Source organism: Hylobates moloch, unplaced genomic scaffold (assembly GCF_009828535.3).
Source record: "Hylobates moloch isolate HMO894 unplaced genomic scaffold, HMol_V3 SCAFFOLD_14, whole genome shotgun sequence".
Taxonomy (NCBI): Eukaryota; Metazoa; Chordata; class Mammalia; order Primates; family Hylobatidae; genus Hylobates; species Hylobates moloch.
In genome coordinates this window covers 60,370,091-60,389,897 of record NW_026652289.1, presented here as the reverse complement: position 1 = coordinate 60,389,897, position 19,807 = coordinate 60,370,091, and the positions used below count along the sequence as shown (strand labels likewise).

The following is a 19,807-nucleotide window of genomic DNA, read 5'->3' as shown; positions in this document are numbered from 1 at the left end:
CCGACTCCAGGCTAGCCCTGCATCCCACCTGCCGTGTGTGGGGACACAGCACTTCACAGAACGTGTCTCTGACTTCTCTTTACCTCCACTCATTTCCAAAAGCTCTTCTGAGCCACAGAAACTATCTCCATGATTCCCTCCCCAGGATTAGGAGCAGGCATGAGACTGGCTTGTGAAGCCTAGGCCAGGGAAGCAGGGGAAGGTGGATGCTGGTGTGGGGCTTGATTCCTTCTGTATACCTGAAATCCAGACAGACACAAGTCCCTGGACAGGAGGGGACTTCGAGAGACCATCAGGTGGGCTCTTCACCATCAGCCTGGGCTGTCACTCTGGGCAGTGGAGAGGGAGTGGGGTTGGGGCCCAGGCCTGGGCCTGACAGAAGGGACTGTGGCTGCAGATAGGCCTTGAGGTCTGTTTGAGGAGGGGGGCGCCCACTGAGGAGGAAGGGGGGACCCAAGCAGGCAGCTCCTCGCTTTCCTGGGGTGGCCTCCCTCCACTCAGCTTCCCCTCCTGGCTAGAGGAACTTCTCCTGTGTGTGTGGCAAGCAAGGGGGGCACTCGGGGAGGGGTGCTGGGCAGCGCTTCTGGGGTGGAGAGGACAGACTGGCCCAGCACCTGTCTTGCCCTGCACACTGGGTTCCACATCGACACTGAGATCCTCGAGGACAGAGGCTGTGTCTGAGGGCCCTAGGACCCCCCAACACCCACACATGACATTGATGTCTGAGTTTACTCCACAAACTTGTCTTGAGGGCCTTCTGTGTGCCCAGCTCTGGACACAGACATGGCTAAGACAGGGCTCTTGCCACCTGGGAGTCGAGGGTTTCAAGAGGCCAGCACTTGGAGACTGATGTTTCTTCAGAGCACATGAAGGGCTGTGCCAGATGCTGTGCGGGCTGGAGGGCCGCCTGTGGCCTTGGAGAGCTTCGGGAAAGATACCCCAGAGAGCAGGGCTGAGGACTATGCTTTGTCACAAAGCGCAGGCTCAAGCGCCAGCTGTGGGGTGGGAATTCCGCTCTGCTGCTCACCAGCTGTGTGGTCCTGGGCAGGCCTTAACCCCTCCCTATGCCTCAGTTTCCTTCTCTGTAAAATGGGGACACCACCACCACTACCACCACCACTACTGCTGTGCCTGAGGTTGCTGCAAGGGTTAAATGCATGCCAAGTGCTAGCACAGTGCTGGACGCCGTGAGTGGGCAATATGTGGATGGTCACCAAGTGGGAGCAGGAGCCTGTTGGGCAGAGGAGAGAGGAGTCCCAAGTGGGGGCCATGGTGGGAACTAGCAGGGCATGCTGGGAACAAGGTGGCCCATGGCACGGTTAGGGGAGAAGTGGCAGGAGGTGGGTGGGATGGGCCTTGAATGCCACAATGAGGAGCCTGGAGTTTGTTCTGACAGCAGCTGGGAGTGATCAGAAGTTTTAATGTGGGGAAGAACCAGTTCTGATTCTTGTCAGAAGGACCTTCCGAGCAAGCCCGCAGGGTGCACTGTTGGTAGAACGTGTGTATGGCTGGTGGAACCTGCATGGTGTGTGTGCCCCTAACCAGGGCCCAGGAGTCGGGCTGAAGGGTATTCCTCCCCATGTTCCCAAAGGGCTCAGACTCCCCTAGTGCCGGCGGTTCTCAGCCCTGGCTGCACACCGAAGTCACCGAGGGTGCTTTAAAAGCCTCCAGATGCCAGGCCTAACCCCAGAGCAAATCAATTAGGATCTCCAGAGGAGGAGTCTGGGGGCAGGCTTTTTAAAGCTCTCCTGTGATTTTTTTAATGTAATTACTTTATATATTTTTGTAGAAATGGGGTCTCACTATGTTGCCCAGGCTGGTCTCAAACTCCTGGGCTCAAGTGATCCTCCCACCTCAGCCTCCCAAAGTGCTAGGATTACAGGCATGAGCCACTGCACCCAGCTTTCTTGTGATTCTAACAGGTAGCCAGGACCCCACCTGGCCTTCCTTTTCCTCTGTGCCAGGCAGTCTGGGCAGGTCACTGAGGTCTTACCTTCTGGATCAAGCTGGCAAACTGCAGGTTTGCTGACTGCGAGATATTTAGGACTGTGCTGTAGGCGTTCTCTCCCCTGTTCTCCAGTGTGGCCTCCACCGCCACTCGCCGGCGTGTGCTCTCTATGATGAAAACTGTGGTGTCGAAGGACAGCGTGTATGCAGAGCAGTCCTGTGCAGGCTTCCTCAGCACCCTCTGGCAGTACTCCCTGAGAACAAGAGACCACCAGAGATTGGGCAGATGGAATGAGGAAAGCAGGGGTAGAGAGGAGCCCCAGGGTTGGGGCAAAAAGGTGGGTGTGGGCACTTGACTGGCCTCTGCTCATGGGAATAGCCACTGGGAGAAGAGGGGAAATGGATGGCAGGGCTGGAAAGAGCTCACCCTTCAAGACCACTTCCTATTTCAAAGGCCCTTGGTGTCCCCACCATAGAGATCATACCCTCTGCTGAACCCAGAGCTCTTATTTGACCTCACCACTCACGCATCACCACTCCACGCATCGTGTTTCCCTTTTGGCCTTGGCTGCCAGGAAGCTCAGCACTAATGTAGAGATAATCCTTATTTTAGCCTAGCTGGTTAGAATATATGCTCCATTATCCTTCTACAAGTTTTGAATGTGCTATTTCTCTTTATTATCTATGTCATGGTATATACGTTTTCTATCTAAATCATCTCATAGTTGGATCAAAGTTGAGCATAAATTATTGGAAAATATGTTACGTAAATTAAGAATAGGATATTGTTCATTACCTTCCCTTGCATGTTCGTTTGTCTTTTCCAGGGGATTGTAGGTCCCCTGCTCACCCTCTGCTGGTGTCCCTGGCATCTTTCCATCAGAAGGATTGGAAAGCCCTAGGTGTTCAGCCAGCGGGCCTAGAGGTCACCTCATCTGGGGGCTGGATGACAAGCATCCAGAACTCCAAGTCCCCTGTCTCTACCTTTCATCTGTTTTGTAATGTGGGCTCCGAAGAAAGGGTTTCTTTTTTTTAACAAAATTTGAAATTAGATTAGACTAGTAGTTTCATGTTACAGAGGAGACTTTCCTGAGGTTATGCAGGAGTTGGTGGCAGAGCCTGGGCTAGAACGCAGGCTCCAAGTCCAGTGTTTAATCCACGCTGCCTGTGAGGAGGATGTCCAGGAAACAATCCAGGGCCCCAGGAGCCCCAGAGCCTCTGGCAGTGAAGGGGAAGGGGCGAGGGTGGGGGTGGAAGGAGCCAACTCACATGGCCGTGGGCAGGTCACTCCTGGCATCCAGCACAAGGTCAGGGACACAGTGCTCATCCTCATTGCAGCCGTTCCAGAAGGGCACCTGGGCCAGGGAGAGCCAGGTGTGGGCAGCTGGGTAGGGACCCGCAGCCCCTCGCCCTCAATGTACACCAGCATCTGTCTCCACCACACTAGACATGGGCTGGCTTTCCTGCACTGTCCCCAGCCACCACACCGCTCTGTCTTGTGCTTTTCCATAGATGCTTCCCTCTTTAAAACAAGGCTCAAAACTCAGCTCCTCCTGGTTCCCCTCCAGTTCATAACTGAGCTGCTAGCACAGAACCCCCACCCCCACTCACCCAGCAGAGCAGTTCTGGTCAACATTTATTGACCATCTACTGTGTGTGGGCAAGGGCTTTGGTACTGGGGATACAAAACAAGAAAGATGCAGCTTCTGCCCTCAGCTCATGGGGAAGACTGGTGTATGAACAAGTCACTAGTGTAAAATGTGCAAAAAAACCAAAAGGAAGTGTACATGAGGAATAGAAGAGGCAGAGAGGAGAAACAGCTGTTTTGGCCTGTAGGAAGCCAGAGAAGTCTTCAAGGAAGTGACAGGGGGTCAGAGTTCTGAAGGACGGTCAAGGTAGCTGGGTGGACCAAGGTGGAGGTGGCGAAGTCCAGGAGGAAGGACAGCCTGCTGCAGAGGCCCTGGGGCAGGAGCGGGACGGTGAGTCTGGGAAATGATGGGTGGGTCAGTGTTGCTGTAGTAAGAGACACAGGGGTGGGAGAGAGGAAGAGATGGTCAGGGGCCTGTGTTTACAGGGCCTTGGGGTCATGCCTTGCAACTGGAAGGAGCTGCCGAATGCCTCAGCCAGGAAGTGTCCTGACAGACCTGCATGCTGAAGGCTGCCCTGGCCGCTGTGGGAGAATGGAGTGAGAAGTGGCGGCTTGAGGCAGGGAGACCATTGAGGAGGCTGCCGCAACATTCGGGCAAGAGATGACGCTGGTGTCGGTGTGGTAGTGGGCATGAGAGGAGGAAATAGGTTCGTGACCCCAGAGGCGGGATCAATAGGAACCTGGAGGTTGTCGGGGCTGAGGGAGAAAGGGGTCCAGGGTGTTGGCTGAGTTTCTTTTTTAGGTGTCTGGAAGGATGATCATGGCATTCGGTAATAAAAGCAGGGGTTGGCCGGGTGTGGTGGCCCACACCTGTAATCCTAGCACTCTGGGAGGCTGAGACAGGTGGATCACCTGAGGTCAGGAGTTCGAGACCAACCTGGCCAACATGGTGAAACTTTGTCTCTGCTAAAAAATACAAAAATTAGCTGGGCGCGGTGGCTGCAGTCCCAGCTACTCGGGAGGCTGAGGCAGGAGAATTGCTTGAACTCGGGCAGAGGCTGCAGTGAGCCAAGATCACGGCACTACACTCCAGCCTGGGCGACAGAGGGAGACACCATTAAAAAAAAAAAAAAAAGTAGGGGTTAAGTGAGAAGTTCAGTGTGGGGCATGTTGAGTTTGAAATGCCTGTGGCTACCCAGGGCAAGGACCTCAGCAGGCAGCTGGATATTCAAGCCTGGAGCTGAATATCTCCTGGTAACTGTCACTACCAACAACACAGCCCAAATCAGGGGCGAGGAAATAGGTGTCACAAAGTCATGTGCATCTTAAATTCATTAACTTTTCTTGAAGGGGAACTCTCTGGCCCTCAGTCAGATCCACGCACTCTTGCTTTAGGCACGGATCTACCCATCTCGCCCCTCAGCTCCCCACCGCAAGGTGGATCTGCAGCTAGAAGTAGGCCGACTGCAATGGCAGCCAGCGAAGCCATATCCAGGGCTCTCCGCGGAGCCGTCTGGGAAAGAGACTTAGTTCAGGATGGGGGCGTTATGGCATTCTAGCACCAAAGTTCATCCTGATGAGTTCAAGTCTCGAATCAAAAATGGCTGGCTCCACTCAGCATACTGTTTAAGAAGTTTGAGAACTATATAATGACCTTCAGAAGAATTTCTAAGTGGCTGATTAAAATAAATAATTTAATGTAATAAGCAACTGTTACCCTCAATAATATGGAATGGCTCACTTCCCCGAGAGGCCAGATATTATGGTATTAGAACAGTGCTGGGCATTTAGTAGAAGCAAAGTAAGACTTTGTAGAGTGATGGGAAGAATGTGTCTCACTTGCTGGGGGCTAGAAATCCAGATAAACCAGAGTTTTAGAAACTTAGCTGCTCTTCAAAGTTTTCAGCTCTGTTTCTCACCTTTTCTTTATAAGGTGAGAAAGGGATTTACCTGAAGCTGCATCCTGCCTTTCCTATTTCCCTGCCTTGGTGATGCTCTCAGCTCTCCCGGAATAAAAGCCCGTCCTCCCCGTCTCCGCATGTCTGAATCCTGCCTAGCCTTTAAAGTCCAGCCAAAGGTCGCCTCCTCCAGGAAGGCCCCCTGGCCTATCATCTGATTGCTTGATTGTATGTCCTCTGAGTGCATACTGCCTCCCACCTGGCCTGTGCTGCTCATTACCACCTTGCATGGAGATCGTCGGCGTCAGAGCAGGGATTACCCTGTGTGTTAATCTGCACTGTGGGCTTCAGCACGCTTGTGGGGTGAGTGCCACGTACTCATTCATTTGCCATAGTGACTTTGAATTACTGTGAGAGGACAAAAATGACTTAGTGCGCCCAGCTTTCCCCTTCTCCCGGCTCACTAACGAGGAATCCAGCTTTGCCAGCCCAGGGGCTCGGACTTAGGAGAAAGGGGGGAGGTGTGAGGATGGGGGTTTGGCAGGGGACTGTGGGAGGCCTGGGGAGAGGGGTGTGGAGGGGCTGTGGGGGATGATGGGTGTGAAGGAGAGAAGGGGAGGTTTTCAGGGGCATTGCTGTGGACTGTACCGTCCTTTCCTGGTATTGAAGAAACGCAAGCAAGAACTTGAATAATTCTGAAACTGCTTCCTGGCCAGACTCTGTCACTCACACAGATGTTGCTCAGTGACTGGACCTCACAGAATGGCTTAAGAGCACCGTGGTGTGCTTAAAAGTTGTTTCCTAAATCCTCAAGGTTCAGGCATTAGCTATTCCATTTTACAACTTTTGCCTGCTCTTGCAGCACAGCAGCAGAATTGATCACTGCCTGACATTTTCCTTGAGTGGGATTTACATGGAGTTGCAGCTGCAGGGAGCATTTGAATGTTAGATGTCAAACATTTTGGATGCCCTAGAGCCAGGGATTAGAAAATGTGGTTGCGGGATGGGGCCGCTTCTTTTTGGAATGCTTAGGAGCTCTGTCAGTCAGTGAAAACACTTCTTCTTGCAATACTTAGGAGCTCTGTGAATCAGTAAGTCATCTAACAAGCAGAACCCCAGGCTCTAAGAGTCACTCTCTGGTCTCCAGTGTCCTCATCTGTAAAGGAGGGAGGTGGGTGATTAAGATCTCAGGTCCCTTCTCATCCAGTAGTTCTTTGTGTTTCTCCGGTGCTCACCCGGTGCTCTCCTGTGCTGGGGATGTGGGGAGAAGGCCTGGGCCTTGCCCTTAAGGAATTGATCTGCTAATACTCAGCACAGGCCCCAAGGGAGGCAGGAAGGAGCCACACTGTGGGTTTGCTGGGACAGGAGGTGGGAAGACGAGGTGAGGGATGGTGTCCTCTGTACCCGGCACACTCAGGCTCTGGGCTTTGGGGATGAGGTGGAGGTGGGGGTGGGGTTCATGCCCGAGGTGCGTGCCCTGTACCGAGATGTACCGAGACTCTGAGGGTGGTGGGCCAGCCGTCGTCCAGCATGGGGCCATGGTCAGGGTCCTCCAGGGAATACTCGACTGAGAAGGTCACTGGCTTCACGTAGTCAGCAGTGTCCTGGTGGGTGGAGATGAGGGCAGGGGTGAGGGAGAAGAGAACGTAATTTTATGAGCCAGGACCATGGATGCTGAGATAGAACTTCCACCTTCCTTAGGTGGCAGGGCAGCTGCCCTGTCCCCTCAGGATGAGTCCGCGGGTGGATGGAGGTTTCTAGCGGGTCTGTTGGTGGGAAGAGTGTGCCTCTGCGAAAGGAGCTCCAAGCTCAGCTCATGCCAAGCTAGCTGCCTGGCTGTTTCGCCAAGCTCCCATGCATCCTTCAGGGCCAGACTCCCATTGCCCAGGCACCTCGGCCTCCGGGAAGCCTGGCAGTGCCTGCCCACATCCCACCCCACCCACCACTCTCTTCAGATCAGTTACGCCTGCTGCTCATGTAGCATTTGAACCATTTGACTGTGTGTCACTCTTCCTTCCCAAGCAAGGAATAGGCCTGGTGCCTCCCAGCATGGCCCTAGCACTGTGATAAGGGCTTTAGCATGTGGAATTGGTGAATGAAAAAACTCGTGAGCAAGACAGGGGCACTCAGGTTGGTTCTGAGCATAGATGGTAAATAAAGGGGTTGCTTAGAGCTGCCGAAAAATTTCCCCTTGGAACCTGCAATCCCTGATTATATAAAGGCAGTGGCTCTAGTCCCCTGGGAGCCTGTTAAAACACGGGGTGCTGGCCCCACCCCCAGACTTTCTGAGTCAGAACAAGTGAATTTCCAAGTTTGTGGGGAGGATGAGGATGCTGCTGGTGTGGATGCAACTCAGGGGGCCCCTTAACAGGGATGCACCTTCTCACACCTGCTCACGTCTCTGAACTCTGGCCATTGAACTACTGGGGCCAATAGGGCTCTGAGTGACCCTGCTTGCATCTCTGAGGCTGGAGCTGTGAGCTGGGTATTTGGTATCTCTGGATGGAAGTAAACCTCTCATCCTCTTCCTTAGCTATAAAATGGGGCACCAGGCCACTACCCTGCTTGTGACATCACTGGCGCCCCTCTCTGTCTCTCCTCCCGTTTTGTGCATGCCACTGCCTCTGGGACCTGGCCTTCAATTGTTAGCTGCTGCCTGCTTATCCCTCCCTTTGGGGCTGTGCTAGTTCTCTCTGCGGGACCCACTGAGCCCACCTTCCTCCCTTTGGCGTCTGAGAGTGGCAGGCGAAGAGGTTTTGGAAGGAGGTCCAGTGACGTGGTATGTAGCGTGTCTCTGGTGCCTGAGGTGGGAATGTGGAGTGGCCAAGGTCTGGGGACACTGTCCCTGGCTGGCTTCCTGAGGTCTGCTGGGGGCTCAGAACCAGCCAGATGGACTCTTTGCCTCTCCCACAGCAGGTGCTCTTTCCTGTAGGAGCTTGGGCTCTGCTGGTGGGGCTGCCAGCTCACCAGGACATGGAAGTTGATCCGCTCACAGAGCTCCTGGCCGGAGGAGAGCAGGACGGCTCGGTTGGTGAATCGGTCCCCGCCCTCGTCCAGGTGGGCTCTCGGTGTATACCGTCTCTCGTCCATGGTGGCGTTGTATCTGATGCCTGCAGGAGGGGAGAGGGCAAGACCACAAAGGTGGAGCCACATGCCCATCCAAGGCTGTCTGCCTCCTCCAGGAAGCCCCCCAGGCTGTCCAGGGGAGAGCTGTTCCTTTCCTCTCACGAGCCCCAGTGTAGGTGAGAAATTCCCACATGGAGAGCAAGTGATTGCATGAGGAAGGTAAAGGAAGGAAACAAAGAAAAGGGGCAGGAAGAGGGTGGAGAAAGAGCAGAAGGAAATAGTGGAGGGAAAGTGAACACTGCAGATGAGGAAGGGAGACAGGATGTGGGGCCAGGGCGGTGCCATGTTGAGCCCTTGCTGCAGTCAACAACCCCCTCCGCCTCTCCCTCCACCTTCCCTGTCTCTCCCTGGCCTCTGGGATCCCCCTCAGGGCTGGTCAGAGCCTTTGCTGGGTACTTCCTCTCACACCAAGGAGGGCTGGCCAGCCCCTTCCTGCTGGATCCTCAAATCTCTGACTCCATTCTGGGGCATAAAGCCTGCAGCCTCTTCCCCTTCAGTTAGGTTTTGCCAATTCCCGGAAAGGCTCAGTCCCTTCTCCTGCTCTCCAGCCTCCCCGCAGTTTGCTGCTGGCTCTCATATCTGTCTCCTCTCAGGGACAGAAGTTGAAAGAGAGGGGCACAGCCCCCAGGCCCGCCTTTGTTCTCATCTTCCCTTTGGTCTCTTCTTTGTCTGGTCCTGCTCCTTGGCTGAGACACTCCCTGAGTCCCTGTTTCCTGTGCCAGCACAGACAGTCCTGGAACCCGCAGCTCTCTTCCTGAGACCACCTGGGGCCGGGGCTGTCACGAGTACGTGTCTGACTCCAGACTTAGCTGGAAGTGATGGACCCTCAGAAGGAAACTGCCCTGCTGTGGACTCACACCCACTTCTGAGCGGGCTCCCTGCTGCTGGGGTCTCATTGACCTGGCCTCCTGGTTTCCAACACCCCCGCTGTAGGACTCCTGGGTCTGCCTCTTCCTCTGCATTCAGGCAGACTTCTGGGCTTCCATACCCCACCTTGCTCCACTGGCATCAGTCCTGTGTTCTGATCCAAACCCTGCGCCCAGACTGTTTCTTTTTTCCCCTGTCCTCCCTGTCATGATCACCCCTGCTCACTGCCACTCTCACCCTGGCATGACATCCCCTCTTTGCCCTTTGGAATGAGAGCATCAAATGGGATCCAGTAGTCATCCAAGGTGGCTCCAGGGCGACCTGGCACTTAGCACCGATTTCGGGAAAAGCCCAGGCTTTGAAATAGAGCAAGGTGCAGGGGGAGACTGGAGCCGGGGGCTGGGGAGAAAGGAGGGGCCTGCTTTACCAACAGTTGTTGTTTGGAAATGGGGTGCCAGGAAGATGGGCGTGAAGCAGAGGAAGGCGGCCAGGCAGGTGGCATCCCTGCCACTGCGCTTGCAGTCTCTGTGAAAGATGTTGATCTTGGTTGGCTCAAAGTGGAGGCTGGCATTGATCTGAACCACAGGACGGGACCTGGAGGAGAAGGGCCAGTGAGCTGGGGTGGGGCAGGGGCTCAGGCTGCCCTGCTGTGACCATGGGGAAAGACAAGAACCAGATGTGAGTGGGATCTGCAAAGCCACTGGAGGGGGTGAGGTGGAGGATGGAGGGGGCTTCAGATGTCAAAGGATTGGCAAGAGCGAGCACGGGGGAAAGAGGGGCTCAGCCACCTCACAGCCCCTCCATGCAGCCCCTCAGCACTTTCCCCGAGGGGCTGTGCTGGCTGTGGATCATGCTGACTTCCCTTTGCTCCCTTATCACCTTTTATAGCAGTGGTTCCCCACCCTGGATGCACATGTGAGTCATCTGAAGAGCTTAAAAAAATCCTGGTGCCTCAGCTACACCCTAGGCAAAACCACATTGGAATCAGACCTTAGCAGGTTTTAAAGCAGTGCCTCTGAAATTTTCATATGTGTGCACGCCCCCTGGGGATCGTGTTAAAATGCAGATTTTGATCCAATAGCTTGGCACCGATTTTGCATTTCTAACAAGATCCCAGGTGATGTGAACCTTCCACGGACCACACTTTGAAGAGCGAGGCGTTAAAGCACTCTAGGTGATTCCAACGTGCAGCCAGCGTCCATCCACCCCCCACACTACCCCATCCAGGTAACCAAGGAAATACAAATTTACCCTTATACCAGCCTAAGTCAAATGTAATTAGGAACGGAAACCTATTGCCTCTCCCAACCATGAATGTATATAAAAAGAAATAGGAGTAGAGTGGCCTAGAGGTTTCATAGCTTCAACGTGATGATCTGTGCCAATACTCTGTTCTTCTTAGCATAAAGGTGAACAGCACGTCTGCGCTGTAGCGTGAAAGGGTGGATTTGAGTCTTGGCTCCACGGGTTCCTCACTGGACCTTGGCAGGTCACATGATCTTTGTGATGGGGGATTGTGAGGATCAGAGGAGGTGAGAATGTCCTTTGACCGTGTAGAGTGCTGTGTCAACACAGTGGGTTATATCTGAAGCTCTCAAACTTGACTGCCCGTCGGAATCACTTGGGGAGTTTAAAAAAAATTACCGCTGCCCAGGTCCCTCCACAGAATTCTGCTTTAATTGGTGTGGGTAAAGCCTGGGCAATGACATTTTAAAAGCTCCCCTGGTGATCCTAGTGGGCAGTCATGTTTGAGAACTATGGGGCTTGACCCCAGAGGTCTCTGGCCCACAATTTCATCAGTATTTAGGTAGCATATAGGTGTAGACTTCAAAAGCTACAGCTTGATCCAATCATTTCTGTGAGACCGATTCTCTTCAGGGGTGTGTGTGCACATGTGTATCTTGCTTCCTGTAGAGAAGCTTATGTGTGACTTTAAAGACCTGCTAGGTTCTGTGTACCTCCTCCCCGGGCCTTGGTCATCTGCCTTGTCTTTTTGGCTGGAACCAACACAGTGGACACCTTTACCACACCTTGCAAGCCCAGGCTGCTGTTGCTGCCACCGCCACCACCACCACGGACCTAAGAGCCCCCACATGCAGCACAGACTTTCGAAGAGACAGACTCTGCTCCTGTACACTAGCTGGGCTGCACCCGCACAGGCCCTGGCTTCCCAGTGCTGCCTAGAGGGCTGGGGACACCACCGGGACTGTTGGGCAGCAGATGCTCTGGCCATGACAAATGAGGCACCTGAAGGAGCCACAAGTCTGCTGCTCCCCCTTCTTCCCCTGCGATGGGCTGTTTTATGCCACACTGGCAATGCTGAGACACTGAGCAAAGAGCAGCAAGCATGGTGAGGACAGGCTGGCTCGCTCAGCATCTGCGCTCCCTTGCGACTTCACTTCTGCTTCTAGGGTTGCTCCCACTCCCAGAGCATTCACAGAGGCTTTTGCCTCAGGCTGTTTTCTAGGGAACCTGGAGGAAGACATTTCCCCCTTGGGTTGTAGTATTCTTGTGAACAGGAACCTGTCCTTTCCTTTATTCTCCCTGTGAAGTTATATATTTCTGTTCAATGCCTTTCAAAAGTTGTAGAGCAAATATGATTGCATTTATATAAAATTATAAGCAGGGGAAAAAGGACTGGGAGGAGATATACCACAGCATTAATAGTGGCATTGTTAAGGTGACAGCAGGCCGAGTGATTTTTTCCCTTGTTTTATAAATGTTCTTTATGTTATTATATTTATGATGAAAAATATCTCATCAACATATATGAAAAAATACTCAAGGTCTTTTTTTTTTGGCTCAAAAAGTAGCCAACATATGGTAAAATAAGTGGGTGTTTAGGAAGCATGAAAATGAGGCCCTGAAGAAAGGAAGCAAGAAGTCAGCGCTTTGGTGGAAAGAAATCTCTGTACTAGATAAACATTCTTCCACACCAGGGGAGAAGGAAAGGTCCTCCCAGAAGGTAAAAATATACTCAACTTGCCCCTTGCTAGTGTTATAGCTTGAAAAGCTGAAGTGGAAGACATGCTTGAGCAGCCATAACTTTTAGGACAAATTCTAAGAGCGGGGGCTTTTGGACAGGACTTCAATTTATATTGAATTTACGCTGATTCCACCAAAAGGAAATGTGTAAGCAAGATGGGATAAGAACAGGGTGAGTCTAGCTGAGGGCAGTTAAAGACAAGAGACAAAGATCCTGAAGACTATCTTTAAAATCCCTGCATTCATCGTGACCTTCAGGAGAGCCCAGGAGATGGGAACAGTGGGGGAACCAACCACAGAATCACAGCGTTGCCAAGGGCTCCCACTGCCAGGTCGATGAGCCCATCCTCATTGAGGTCCAATTGCCCGTGGATGCTGCAGCCAAAATACTGGAGGCCGGTAGCCAGCTCTGAGGCTGTGATTCTCTGCAGGGAGCGGGAAGAGAGGGGGAGGGCATGCACACTGTGAGTGTGGGGGCGGGCGGCCCCGAGCAGCAGGAACAATCAGGAACAATCGGGAGCCTGTTTGAAACCACCGAGAAGCTTCCCCAATACAAAGCAATCTCCTCTCATGGCCTGTCATGGCACCTGAAATTCCTACCATTCAAGTCATTCTTTTGGATTAAAATATCATGTCTTAAAAGAGTTCCCCGTTAAGTGTAAATACATGCTACTTGGCAGGCGACCCATCCCCGTCTCTCACGCTGGTCTATTTTTTAGGCTATTTTACTGATAAACCATGCGGGCAAAAGGATGATCCTCAGTGGATGGGACCTGAGACGGGTCAGTTTTGAGGTGGGCACGGTTTCTAGCATGAAGCCTTTCCAGAGAAGAGTGAGCCCAGAAGGGGTGCTCCACTGGTAGGCAATTGCATGTCTGCGTGTCTCAGGGGGAGTGAGGGTCAGGTGCCAGGGATTTGCTGTTGTTTGTTGTTGGGGGAGCATAAAGGTAAGCAGGGAGAGGGTGCCAAAGTGGGTGATGGGAGGGTCCTGAAGGTAAAATATGCCCTTTTCAAAATTCCACTTGGGGAAGCATGGCCAGGACAGATCGGCATCCGTTCCTGTGAGAGTGCACGGAAGAAAATCCTGAACCAGATGAGGCATAGAAGCTCCTGGGACTCCTGCAGCCCCATTTGCTCCATCCACTTCCCCGGGGAAGCCTGACCTGCTTAGGTGTCTTCAGGATGCTGCCTCGGAAGCCGTGGAAGATGTAGATGGCTCCTGCGTGGTTGTCCTCCAGGGGGGCTCCCACCACCACGTCATCGTAGGAATCCTGGTTGAGGTCCCGAACTGAGGCAATGGAGGACCCAAATCGAGCATTCTGATAACTGCGTGAATCCTTTAGTGTTCCGTTATAAACAAACCGGTTCTGCAAAACCAGGGGCACAAAAAGACTGGGGAGGGCTTGGCAAAAGTCCTCAGGCTCCTAATTCCCTCCGCAGGCTGCTCCGGCATCCTCTCACCACTCCGTTGCCCCAGAACCCCGTCTCTGGCTATATGAGCCCAGCCACAGAGGAGGCTCTGATTCTCCCCAGGCCTGGCTCCAGCACTGGCCTCACTAGTAACCCATTGCCCTCGTGGCTACCCAAGTCAAAGCAGAGGCTGGGAGTCCCTGAGAAGCTGCCCAGCCCCTGCCCAGCTGTACCTGTCTCAGCTCATAGACGTACACCTTGCCTCGCTCGCGGCCCTCGTTGAAGTACATGGGTGCGCCCACCAGCAGGACATCAGTCACGCCGTCGCTGTCGATGTCCACCGAGGTGATCTCACTCCCAAAGTAAGAGCCTATCTGCGGCACGTGATGGGAGAGAGGAGTGGGCTGGCTGCCCAGCTCGCACAGCCCAGAGCCCTCGCCTTGCCGGCAGGGGGAAGCCAAGGGCATCCTTTGACTCAGAATTTTTGGTGAACAGATGGATCCTCCCTTCTCACACGCTCCCTCTCTCTCCTGTCCCTCAGAGTGGACTTGACTGTTTTCAGTTTGCCCTTCTCCCCTCCCCTCTTTTCCTTCTGTCATTATCCCCTCCCCACTCTTCTTTCTTTCTGTTAATTTTATTGGTGGCCATTTATCTTGTGTGTAAAGTGATATAATGGCAAAAAATCAGGAGACTATTTAAAAGTATGAAGAAGAAAACAAAAGTTACTCACAGTCCCGACATCCAAACATAACTACCATGAATGTTTTAGTGGATTTTCTTCTAGTTTTTTTTCCCCTGAGGCATGTTGCCTATTTGTACATGTGTGTATATATGCTTTTATTTTTACAAATTGGGGTAATAATGCAAATATAGTTTATATACTGATTTTTAAATAAAACAATACATCACAAACATTTTTCTATGATGCATTATATTTTCATCTACAACATAATCATTGGTGATTCCACAGTGCTCCAAATTATGCACGTATCATAACGTATTTAATCAATTATTGCTAGACAGTTAGTTTTTGTTTGTTTGTTTGTTTTTTTGAGACAAGGTTTTGCTCCATCACCCAGACTGGAGTGCAATGGTACAATCTTGGCTCACTGTAGCCTTGAACTCCTGGGTTCAAGCGATCCTCCCATCTCAGCCTCCTGAGTAGGTGGGACCACAGGCACTTGCCACCACGCCTGGCTGTTTTAAAAAATTATTTGTAGAGATGGGGTCTCACTATGTTGCCCAGGCTGGTCTGGAACTCCTTCGCTTCAGTGATCCTCCCACCTCAGCCTCTCAAAGTGCTGGGATTACAGGTGTGAGCCACTGTTTTTAATTTTTGATGTTATAAATCATTCTGGCATTAGCATCGTGGATGGTGAATTATGATTTCTTTCAGTGTCTGAGCACTTGCTGTGCTCCCCTTCCATTTGGGGTACAGTGCTCCCCACTTCAGTGAGGGCACCATCCACACCCTCATCAGAAACCCAGAAACCCTGACTCCACCCTCCACCTCTCCCACCTGTAAACCTGCCAGCAAGTCCTACCTGGTGGGTGCCAATTCGCCAACGGCTCCCCGCTACTTCTTCCCTAGGTGAGGCGCCTTCTAAAGGGCCTTCCGGCCTCAGGCTGGCCCCTTCAGCCCACCCCCCTGGCAGCTGGCGTGGCCTCTAACACCACTCCACCTCTTGCTTTTGGAGTAGTATCGAAACTCTCCAGCAGGACCGTGCTGGACCAGCCTCCCTCCCCAGCCTCTGTCCCCACAAGCTCCTGCTCCCAACGCAGTGCTCCCAGGTCCTGCCAAACTGAGTTATTTCTCTTCTCCAAAAGCCCCAGGCCTTGGCCGGCTTCCAGGCTTCCCTCTGCACAAGCTTTTCTCTTGCATGCACTCCCCGCCCCTGTGTCCTCCCCAGACCATCCCCTGCCATCCCTCAAGTCTCAGCTGATGTGTCACTTCCTGTTAGAAGCTGTCCTTGACCTTCTCCACTCTGCTCCCTGCCCCTTTTCCATGTGCCTTCAGCTCCACACTCCTCCCACCAGCCCCCGCTCCCTCTGCTGGGAGCCTCATGAGGGTGGGCATTGAGCCTGCTGTATTCCCTCTTGGCCAGGGTACTGTGCCTGGTACACAGAAGGTACTTAATTAATGCATATTGGATCACTGGGTAGTTAGGAAAGGGGAAGGCGCCCTGTTTGTGGACAAGCCCTGTGTGGGATGGTTTATAGCCTTGGGTTAGCTCATGTGAGCCCCACGCTGCTAGAAGAGAGAGTCATCCTCATTTTACAAGGGAAGGAACCAAAACTCAGAGAATTGGAGTTGCTTGCCCAAGGTCAGAAGGCCGGTCACCTGGTCACTGCCAAGCTGGTTGGAACTGGGGTCTGTCTGGCACCCTGGCCCATGACTCTGCCTACCCCGTCCATCTCTGGCTTAGCGTGTTTTCAGAAGAAATCTATTCTCAAGGATTAAAACTTTTAACTGAGGAGGAAGATAAAAAATTTAGAAGGGAGGAAAGGGAAATAATACACATGGGTGGGAGAGGGAAGAGATGTGCCTACACGAAGTAACTAAGAAGTGGACAGAGAGCAAGTGAGGGAGGGGGCAGGAGAAATTTATGTAAATATATGGCCTCAGCTATGTGGGTCACCGCGATTTGGAATTCACTTAATTTAGCTGCCTTCAGCACTGCGGTTTCTCCTTCGGATGTTGGAGGCGGAACTGGGCAGGAAAAATGTCATAAATTCATCAGCAAATTCCCTCCAGCTCTCAAGGTCTAGCTCTCGATTCCCCAAAGAGCTGGCCCTGGGTGAGTGTGGGCAGGCAGGGTGGAGGGTGAGAGCTGAGCCGCCTGGGATGGCCTGCACCCAACAGACAGGAGGAGGAATGGCGGGAGGGTGGCGCTCTGCAGTGAGAGGGATTTAGGTTAGACTTGGTGAGGAGCGGATTCTCACAGTGACAGGCCAAGGGCAGTCAGAGACTCAGGAGACAGGGCTGTTCCCAGGTTCAGGAGAGCCGACAGGGAGCTGGGGACAAAGTGGAAGGGCCTGGACAGCGCTCAGCTCTGGCCTGTAGAGGGCATGGATGCTGCCGGTTAGGAGGAGCCCAGGCCTGATTTGGGGGTTATTGGGGGTCAGGAGGTGGCATGATGCAGGCAGCCCCACCAAGAGGGTTCTTGGCTTGACCCAGTCATGAATTCGCCATAGAACCCTGGAAAAGCCACCTTGCTTCCCAGGAGCCCAGTTTTCCTCTGCGCTGGAAGTGACTTGGATTGGAGCCCTGTTTTTACTACCAATGACTCTTATCATAGCTTTCCAATTTGCTTTCATCACTGTCCAACACAGGACTCTTAGCAGCACAGTGTGGTTGCCAACCACCTCCCTGTGGGGCAATGGCATTGGCAGCCTTCCCATTCCGTATTGCTTCCATTCCAGGAAAAGGGAAGCAGCTGGCATCCTGGAGGACCCATGGGGCCTTCTGTGCATGGATGCGCACTCCTGCCACTCCTGGCAGCATGAAGGTGGCTGGAGGAACATGACTGCCCTTTGGGGCACCCAGTGCCCCAGGCATGCCTGTATTTACTGCTCTCCCATTTGTCTGATCCACCCCCTCTTCCCTCCATCCCTGCCCCAGGCTCCCCCTCCATTACCTGCTGGCCCCGCAGAGCCTGGTGGATGGTGAGGCTCCGGTTGTTGTGCATGGTGAACAGGATGACTTTGCCCGTGTGGTTGAACCGGGGAGCTCCGGCCACATACACCCGCCCCTGCCTGGAGGACACGACCGATGTGACTGTGTACCCTGCCACAGGAGGAAACAGGCTGATCTTTGGCACCGTGTCCTCAGCAGGCCTTGCTCGGCCTGGTGCATGGCTCGGCCGTGCCAGAGGATGGGCCAGTGATGGGGTAGGTTCAGGGCCAGCTGAGCAGATTCAATCATGCAGGGCCATAATTCCTAGGGGCAGCTGGGGAGGCCTGGAAGAGGCAGGGCCCAGGAAGGGGATTTGGAGGGTAGGGAGGACTCACTGCACCTCAGCCCCTACCGGAGAAAATAAAGGAAGCCAGGTGGGGCTGCTAAAAGACTAACTTGAAATGCACACATCCCTCCTTCACCTGCTCATGAGCACGGCGGAGGGCAACGGGGAGTAGGGCAGACTCTAGCCTCACTTCAGTTAATACTGGGGAGACTTTGTTTTGGTTCCCCACCAATCTTCACTCTTGGGGACTAACCAGTGTTCTCTTTATTACCACAAACGCCTGTTAAGTGGCTCACTGATGACTAGAGTATTAGCTGTAAACGTGGAAGGAATTGGTCTGCTTCAGATATTTACATGGGGTCTCAGGGATTCTTGCAGCCCCAAAGCTTTGCAGACTCAAAGGAGGAAGCTCCGAGGCTCTTGTCACTCCCATACATACAGCATGCCAAAGAGAAAGAAATGGAACCCCAGGGGCTCTTTTGGAAAGGCTGCCAATCCCTGCTCCCGGTATGGCTGTGCCTGATCACTGTGAATCTTAAGTCGCCCACCCAGTACCCAGGAAGCAAATGTGCAGCAACTTCAGGCAACTCTCCTGAAAGTGGGCTCCAGCAGGTGTGGAAAGCCGATGGCATCCAGAATCCCACTTTCTGCCAGATAATCTTGGATCCCAGATTTTAGATGAGTGTTGGACTTTGTTGACAGTTCCTGGGCTGTTTCTGGGGAACAGATGTCTCCTGCAATGCACGTATGTGAGTGTGTGTGTGTGCACATATATGCGCGTGCATCTGTGTATCTGTGTGTGTAACACTGTCACTTGGGTCCCATTGGCTGCTTCCAGAGTGGCTACAGGGTGTACAGATGAGCTGACTCAGTGCCTGGGGGTGAACCGCTCTGGTTCCAGACACAACAGTTTTCACTCTTGAGGCTGTATTTTGGGAAATGAGGCTTGACAGGTCCATAATACCAAGACCTCACAAGGGGTGGCTAACATGGCCATGTATTTAGAGCAACCATTAATATATGGGTGGGTGGGCTTAGCCTTGTGGTGTGGAGCAAAGGTTTCTTCTGAGCTGAGCCCTCAGCGGCACTACTGAAAATGTTCTCAGTTGGTCTTGGGTTTCTGGGCCTGCTTGGAAGGAGGGGCACTGAGACGCAGTTTGGGGTCCAAGTGTCCTCTGGGCAGCTGTGGGTCAGCATTCAAAGCTCACAGAGCTTCCTGCCTTCCAGCTGTCTGTGGGCAGCACCTTTGGTATCCAGGCAACTCTCTGGCCAGCAGGAAGGGCCATTCTGAGGCTGGGCCAGCCTCCCTGAAGGCCTGATGAAAGGGTAGGACCATGGCCCGAAATTTATACTGCACCCCCAGTGGAGGCTGGGAGCTAGCCTCCTGGTCTCCTTCCCCTGGAGTGCTCCTCTCCCTTGAAACACAGGAGGAATCTCCCAGCAGGCATCTCTGCCCCAGCAGAGAGCCCAGACACTGCTCTCACTGGATGACTTCTAGACGGGGGAGGAGGAGGAGAAAAGGCACTCCCTCAAGACCCCCACCCAAGGCAGTGACTGTGGCTAAGGCATGACAGCTGGGCCTCATGAGTGTCCATCAGCCAAGCTCCACCCCATCAGGGTCTTCTGGGAGGGGAAGCAGGGTGGCTCTGCTGGGCCAGGGGGATATTCACCCTGCTGAGCTCTCACTCAGATACGTTCAGTAGCTCCCTGTTGCCAACATGAAAAAGCTCAAACGTCTTAACCTGGCATTCAAGGCCTCCTGCTAAAGCCTATCCTAACGTTCCCTCTCCTCCATGTTCCCACTTCTGCCCCCTGCTCCAGCCACACTCATCTACTTCTTGGGTCCTGAAATAGCCTGGTACTTCCCACACGTCCCTCCTTTTCCTGGCCCTTCTTGGCTTATTTGAAATGTCCCCTGCGGTGGAAACCTGGTGCAGGCTCCAGCTCCTACACAGTGGGTCCCCAGTGTACCAGCTGGCTGGACCATGGCTAACCACATCGTTTCTCTGACTCACTTGGAATTA

The 19,807-nt window shown here is 53.2% G+C and overlaps 1 protein-coding gene across 1 annotated transcript in view; it reads right to left on the bottom strand.

Annotated features, from left to right (window-relative positions):
* The window catches only part of ITGA11 (integrin subunit alpha 11), a 133,431-nt gene that overhangs the window by 17,642 nt on the left and 95,982 nt on the right, over positions 1 to 19,807 (bottom strand). The window contains exons 12-20 of the mRNA XM_032175706.2: positions 17,460 to 17,608; positions 14,055 to 14,195; positions 13,575 to 13,778; positions 12,706 to 12,836; positions 9,854 to 10,020; positions 8,401 to 8,543; positions 6,927 to 7,037; positions 3,217 to 3,302; positions 1,994 to 2,201 (exon numbers count right to left, since the gene is read on the bottom strand). Coding sequence (XP_032031597.1) covers positions 1,994 to 2,201; positions 3,217 to 3,302; positions 6,927 to 7,037; positions 8,401 to 8,543; positions 9,854 to 10,020; positions 12,706 to 12,836; positions 13,575 to 13,778; positions 14,055 to 14,195; positions 17,460 to 17,608 — 1,340 coding nt within the window. The remainder of the gene's footprint in view (positions 1 to 1,993; positions 2,202 to 3,216; positions 3,303 to 6,926; positions 7,038 to 8,400; positions 8,544 to 9,853; positions 10,021 to 12,705; positions 12,837 to 13,574; positions 13,779 to 14,054; positions 14,196 to 17,459; positions 17,609 to 19,807) is intronic.